Source organism: Mizuhopecten yessoensis, unplaced genomic scaffold, assembly GCF_002113885.1.
Source record: "Mizuhopecten yessoensis strain PY_sf001 unplaced genomic scaffold, ASM211388v2 scaffold4609, whole genome shotgun sequence".
Classification (NCBI taxonomy): domain Eukaryota; kingdom Metazoa; phylum Mollusca; class Bivalvia; order Pectinida; family Pectinidae; genus Mizuhopecten; species Mizuhopecten yessoensis.
Window position 1 is genome coordinate 20,625 of NW_018405632.1, and position 7,555 is coordinate 28,179.

At 38.8% G+C, this 7,555-nt stretch overlaps 1 protein-coding gene across 1 annotated transcript in view; it reads left to right on the top strand.

Annotated features, from left to right (window-relative positions):
- Positions 1-1,539: 1,539 nt before the first annotated feature.
- LOC110449416 (glutamate carboxypeptidase 2-like) overlaps positions 1,540-7,555 on the top strand; it is a 42,507-nt gene continuing 36,491 nt past the window's right edge. Inside the window, exons 1-5 of the mRNA XM_021496271.1 lie at positions 1,540-2,144; positions 4,216-4,516; positions 4,811-4,936; positions 5,470-5,656; positions 6,038-6,134. Coding sequence (XP_021351946.1) covers positions 1,867-2,144; positions 4,216-4,516; positions 4,811-4,936; positions 5,470-5,656; positions 6,038-6,134 — 989 coding nt within the window. The 5' untranslated portion in view covers positions 1,540-1,866. The remainder of the gene's footprint in view (positions 2,145-4,215; positions 4,517-4,810; positions 4,937-5,469; positions 5,657-6,037; positions 6,135-7,555) is intronic.

A 7,555-nucleotide genomic window follows, 5' to 3' on the forward strand; every position in this document is an offset into this window, starting at 1 on the left:
GGACGATTTCTTAACTATAAAGTACTGTAACCGACGATTTTGTTACTATAAGGTACCGTAACGGACGATTTCGTTACTTTAAGTTACTGTTATCGACGATATCCTTATACTATAAGGTACTGTAACGGATGATATCCTTAATATAAGGTACAATGTACTGTAACGGACGATATCATTACTATAAAGTATAAAGTACTGTAACGGACGATATCCTTACTATAAGGTACTGTAACGGACGATTTGTTACTATAAGGTACTGTAACAGACGATTTCGTTACTATAAGTTACTAAGCGGACGATTTCGTTACTATAATTTACTTAACGGACGATTTCGTTACTATTATGTACTGTAACGGACGATTTTGCTATTAAAATGTACTAAACGGACGATTTCGTTTCTATAATGTACTGTAACGGACGATTTCCTTACTATAAAGTACTGTAAGAGACAATTTCGTTATTATCAGGAACTGTAACGGACGATTTCGTTACTTTAAGGTACTGTAACTGAAGCTTTAGTTGTTATGTTGTATTGTAACGGACGATTTCGTTACCTTAAGGTACTGTAACGGATGCTTTAGTTGTTATATTGTACTGTGACGGACGATTTCGTTACTTTAAGGTAATGTAACGGATGCTTTAGTTGTTATATTGTACTGTGACGGACAATTTTGTTTACTAGTATATACTGTAACGGATGCTTTAGTTATTATACTGTACTGTGACGGACGATTTCGTTTACTAGTATATACTGTAACGGATGCTTTAGTTATTATATTGTACTGTGACGGACGATTTCGTTTACTAGTATATACTGTAACGAATGATTACGGAGAGGATACATGTACATAGCAAAAACCAAGCAACTCACACTGACTCTCTGAAATTAACAACTCTCAAGCTTACTGAAAAGTTCCGCAGACTATTTTGTAAACCACACTTGATCCTTTTCTTTCCAGACGTACTTTTGCTTAATTTGTTTATAGTGAATGTTATCTCAAAAATCTACTGTAATAGTTCTTATGTTCGCAGAGATCATTTAAATGAAAATAACGGATAAGATGTGTTATACGCTTATATTTACATATTTTTTTTTTATTGATTTTCATTTCTAAGTTTACAACGGACTTTTAAGTTCGAATTTCGCGGTGTTTGTTTAAGAGGTAGGACAACCCATGGAATTGCTCACGGAATGTTGTCTCGTGATTTTCCATGTAAAAAATCATCGTTTGTGGAATAAACACAAAAATATCGATACAATTTCCATAATTTAATCAATTAATATATTCAATTCACGTCTTAAAATATTCTTACATTTGTACATGCTTATCTGTTTGCTAGTGCGGAGGAGAATCATAATCAGGTACATGTAGTTAGTCGGTCCCGTGTAGATCACTACGCCTGTGTCACGGGATATGGAAATGTTACTGTCGAGTGAAATATTCTTATCATGAATATTGATGAATATCTTATCACTGCCTCGTGAATTTATAACAGTTCCTTTTTTAGTGTATAGCACTACCTGGTGCTATTATTTACTATCCCGCAGATGAAAGTTATAGACCTTGAGTCCATTTCTAAGTACAACGACACGTTGTGTGTTTGATTGTATTGGACGCTACAGTTTTACAAGACATTCAACAATAAAACGTTATCAGTAACGTTTCATTTGGATGGTAAGGTAGTCAATAGTGAGATGTCCCCTGTAAACGACCGCTGAGGAATAAATAAGTCGTAGCTTAGAGTACTTTGATACCAAGTGAAATCAGCTGTGGTAAGCTGACCCGAGGAGTCTGTTAAGTTTTACAAAAAGTCCAAGGGCAGTGACCACGTGAGGAATCTAAAAATTGGACGCATACTATAAAAATGCAGGAGTTTAACTCAACCGACGGCTTTGTTACAAAGAGAGGTGCGCACGTGCGGAGAAATCTACTAATATCCGCGCTAGTGTGTCTTGTTCTTGGAATGGCAATCGGTCTTCTTATAGGAAGGTTCGGAACATGCCCGGAACAGCCGGAACTGGACGTCAAAGACGGTGTTTTCCTACCGGGTATCTCTGAAAAAATAATTCAAGACGGGGACCCTACCATCAGTGATGAAATTATTAACAACATTAAAAGTGACAACATTAGAGACTATCTCAGGTAAACGATCTCGGCTCAATCTGACTAAACTCATCTGTTACATGGCTTCGTTACTTCACGCCTGAACGCAGACGTAATACAAAGTTAACGAACCATGTAACAGATCATTTTAACAGAGATTTCAGAGATTTTTTCAGAGATTTTTATTATCACTCAGTCACACTATTGTGCTCAACAAGAGGTCATCATAAAGTACAATATAACAATGATATGGTTGACCGTAAAGCACTCACCTTACTATGCTAGCGTACAATAATATAGTTGAAACTATTACACTTCTCATACAATGATAAACACACTATTACACTGTACTATCATACCTTATTATAATAGACAATATAACGCACTGCTCTTACAATGACGCTCATCATACACTGTGATATACATTATTACACTCATTTTACAACACTATTACGATTGTATAATACATAGCATTACATTCATCCATACCGTGCGTTCACACAGTGTTATAGCAGGCACTGTTGCATCCATCTTACAGTATAATCCTACAATAATATTATTACAGTATTACACATATATTACTCGCACTCCATGATACATGTATTATAGATAGTATACCACACCATACAGTGCAATCATACCATAGCATAATAGTGACTATCATACCCATCATACCATATAATATTACAAAGGTGTAATAGACAGTGTTACGTATACACTCCCATCGTACAATACTGCGCTAGACGCACCGCCATACGGTTCGGAGAAGCTTAGAAAGTTACGTAAAGGTATCAAAGGTGTTTCTCATTAAAAACGCACTTACAGGCCCATGGAGTTCTCCACAGAGGTTAGGACTGTTACGGGGTTACAGTACAATATCTGTGGTCTCCGTATAATGACCAATCCGCCGATTAGTGTGTCCATACATGTTGACAGACACTGCGAAGACAACTTTGAATTCACAGTCCGACACTTTTATATACGTTATTGTAGGTAGGTCGGATAACATAATATTATGTAAATTTAACCAGTGTACACTTAATCATGTGACCTCTCTGAAGGGTCCTGATATTGTGACACACTATTTGTACCAACCTGTATGGGAATTTATTTGTATGGGGGTACAATGTACCTTATTTGCTTTTTCTTTTGATGGATTTTCGTTAGCTATTACAGCCCTTTGTACTTTAATCAGGCGATACATTGGTTTAGTTTGATTTAGTATTGTTTAACGTCCTATCAACAGTATAAAGAGGATAGAANAATGGCTGCAAAGCGTAAACACATGATTGTTCTTCTTTTCTATTACAGGGCACATTTTTATGTCAATTTTGCCGTTAGCTCTGGGCTGAAGAAACTCTGAGATAATTGACAGCTAAACCTGATATTTACCTCCTTCAGGCCAGTCTCGGCAAAGTAGTTGAGAGTCTCGCTGTGCGTGATACCCGGCAGACTATCGAGATCCAGCGGACTGGTCACGTCTGTCATACAATACGGCTCCTCAAAGTCTCGCTTGATCACTGTGTCAAAGTCGATGTGCTTCCTCAGGCTGTAATGTACAAAATAACACAATGAATACTTTTGATTTCTTCTATTGACATCCACTTTTTAATTGAACAAAGTGACCACTAATTGAGAGAGAGAGAGAGAGAGAGAGAGAGAGAGAGAGAGAGAGAGGGTCGGAGTGGAGAAGATAGGAGTCGTCTGTCATAATGATCCTATATCTACTTGAGAGATATATTCAATCTTAGACGGTGACACCTTGGTTGAAATTGCCTGACCAAACACTGCGACTATGTAACTAGACGTATTGTATCAATAGCCTATATGAAGTTGGCTTAATCTTGTTTTTGAAGTCCGTCTTTTCTTCTATCATATATATACACGAGGTATGGGGTGGGGGTTTAAATGCTGACTAGATACATACATGTACTGTACATTAAATCATGTGACCTATATGGAGGCTATTTATACTGACCTACCATACTATACATTTATATCACGTGACCTGCATGGGCGGTGCAGATGCTGGTCAGCTATAATGTCCACGTTATTACTTGACCATTTGAGAGGTATACGCTGACTAACTGTATTGTACATTTTAACATAGGACCCTATCAGAGTTTCCCCATCTCGCTGGTACCGATGCTGACTACCGACAGGCCAAGGAGCTTCACGACTTCTGGAAGCATGAAGGGTTGGACGAGGCTTACCTTACGCCATATGACGTACTGCTGTCCTACCCCAACGTCACTGATGACGACATGATGAACCGGATAGAGCTGCTAGACGACACTGATGGGATAGTGTATCAGTCCCCGCTGAGGGAGGCAATCCTTCACCCGACCGAGAACAAGAGTGACGTAGTACCGCCTTTCAATGCTTACTCCGCCCCCGGAGATGTAGTGTCGGTACGTATATGATAACATTGTCAAATATGTATAGTATACATTCTATCTATTTCACATATTTTGCACATCGTTTTGTTAGGGAAATGAGTCCCAAAATGTGATAATGAGCATATTATACACGCTGTGCGTCATACTATTCAGTTCCCAGATATAAGCATAGAATACTGGCAGAAAACTATTCCAATCAAACACATTCAGAGGTTACATTTATGAAAATAAATTATAAGTCCGTTTACTCAATGATTCCTAATAAAACAAGTCAAAGAAATACTACAGATGTGATACCTTTAAAAGGAACGCCTTGCGTACGTGAACTATGGTCGACTTGAGGACTACCGCTGGCTGAAGAACAACACTTCTGTCGACGTCACGGGCGCCATTGTTATAGTCCGATATGGAAAGATCTTCCGGGGTGACAAGGTAAGTGAAAGTCGTCATATCCATGTCCGTCCATTACATGTGTCAACCTATTCCGTGACGTCATTATAACCACTTCAATATCTAGTTGGATAATGCCCCAAATAACTGTCTATTTCAAGATTTCAAGGTCAAGGTAATCGTTATTATTTATATACAGATATATGTCAAACTATGCCAGTAATTCACATTGGAGTAGGGGGCATTCATACCCGACCGACGTTTTCTAGTTTTGGAAAGATACGTATTCGTGCATTGATGTTGAAGGTCCACACTTGGCTTAAGGAATGTAGAACAAGATTTATCTGGTTGGATTATCTATTTTATCAGTAAAATCTATCGGATAAGATTCAATATGCATCAATAGGTTCCTCATGATCAGTGGACAAATCTATTATCATTGTCATGATTAAAATGATATTTAAATGATGCTTTAAGATTTCGTTTGTTTGGGTGTTAACGTCCTTGCAGCAGCCAGGGCCATATGAGGAGGTTTCTCAGGCTGATACAATACCTACACTTTCTCTGTACTATAGGTCCATCTGGCCACCTTACATGGTGCAATAGGGATCATCATCTACTCTGATCCGGCCGACTACACCCTGGATGGAAGTACATCACGTGTGTATCCGGAAGACTGGTGGCTCCCTCCATCTGGAACACAGCGTGGCACTATATACCGCGGGCTCGGGGACCCACTGACACCAGGCTACCCCGCCACAGGTACATTAAATGAACACCTACTATTTTGGCTGGTGTTTCCTAGGGTGTGAGAACTCTATGGTGGTATGTATTTCAGCGCAATTTTATTTCCTCGACAAGATGGTCTTCTCGACTTAAGTTAGCTAAGTGGACTTTTCATGATAACTACACGTAAGGTATTTTGTTGATAACTACACGTAAGGTATTTTTTTTATTTTTTTTTGCGTTAAACAGTAAAAAATCTATAAATGTAAGAAATGTATGGTGGTCTTTGTATGCCAGCAAATCACCTTTGTTAAAGACGCCAGCTATTCTTGTGGCTATAAAGTGTTCCGTGTTATTGACAGTGATAAGGAATATAATAAAAGTTATGTTCACCACTTAATTGTTGACCACTTTCAGAAACATCATATAGATACACAGAAAACAGCAGTGAAGCTCAGTTACCCACCATCCCCGCCCACCCTGTGGGGTACGGTATAGGACAGAACCTACTCAGGTAAGTTATAATACTGTTATAGTACAGTTAAAATTACGCCCAAGTATCCACTTTTTGTGGCACGAACGCAGGACGCACGCTTCCCGAACGGAGACGAGCCGCTATACGACCGCAGGACGAACCCGGTGCGAACGCAAGCCTACCGATAGAACCGGTGTTACCGATTAGGCCTAACGCTGTTAGTACAGCCGCTTCCCGAACGGAGCGAGGATATCGGCCGCTACCGACCGATAAACTGCTTAATGATACCTCGCCTCTATCGACCGATAAACTGATACCTGGCCGATAGCGGCGGATCGAACGAACGAACTATGCAGCCGCTTTCACGGGACGGAACTAGTAGTAGTCGTCTGGATAACCGAACCACTCGTAGTGAAGCGGACGTGAATCTACTAAAACAAACAAACAACCGGTACTAGTGCCCAATTACACCTGTACTTACCACCCACAAGATATATTTAAGTCCGTAACTAAACTAATAAAGCCGTTTTATTTTAATAATGTCGGATCAGTCTAAGAATAACATTTCACTTATTCTTAGGATTAAAATGTTAGTCAATGATACCATTTCTACAACATATATTTGTTTGAATAGAGCGGTCGTTTAATCTATGTTATAACTGAATGATCACAAATGTTTAGGTATACCTAGACAATTACGACACGATTTAAATTCAAATACATGATTGCTAGCGAATTGTAACCATAATCACGGAATCACGTAGTCCGTGCCAATATTCACGGAAGAATTGTCCTACCACATTTTGTATTCTTTAATATCGTAATTATGCCTGTTTGTTACATGAAATACCATTTTATATTAACAATGAATTAAGGCCAGATTTTGTAAGTGATAATCGTTCTAATGTGTATGTCCAATACGTGTCAGGACGGCGTGTTACGAATTTCAATCGTTCAAAATTTCCCACCTGAGTGAACGCCATTTTGTAGGTCATGGAATTGACTAATCAACAAACCGTACTGATCCGGACCGAAAATAGAAAATATAGATTACGGACCGCCTCTTTTTGTTGATAAGTCACTTCCATGATCTAGAAAATGGAGATCGCTCAGGTGGGAAATTTTGAACGATTGCAATTCGAGGACTCTGCTGGCGGAATTCAACAGCTGTTGGTAATAATAAGAGCGGATTTGGATCAATAAATAATCTATTTATCGATGTATGTGAGGTATGTGTTGTGCCATAGTAGATTTTTGTTGTCAGCATCTCAATTAAAACTCTCCGATACCAAACGGTTATGTTTTCATAAACATAGTAATTAGTGCGCTCTGGTCCCAAACCAGACGTCTATCTGTCAAACTGTCTTAGTCTGAAGTCAGAGGCGGCGGAAACTCAGAACTGATAGCATGGTATACAGAACATTGATATCTATCTAAAAGGTTGGTTAAACAGATACAGA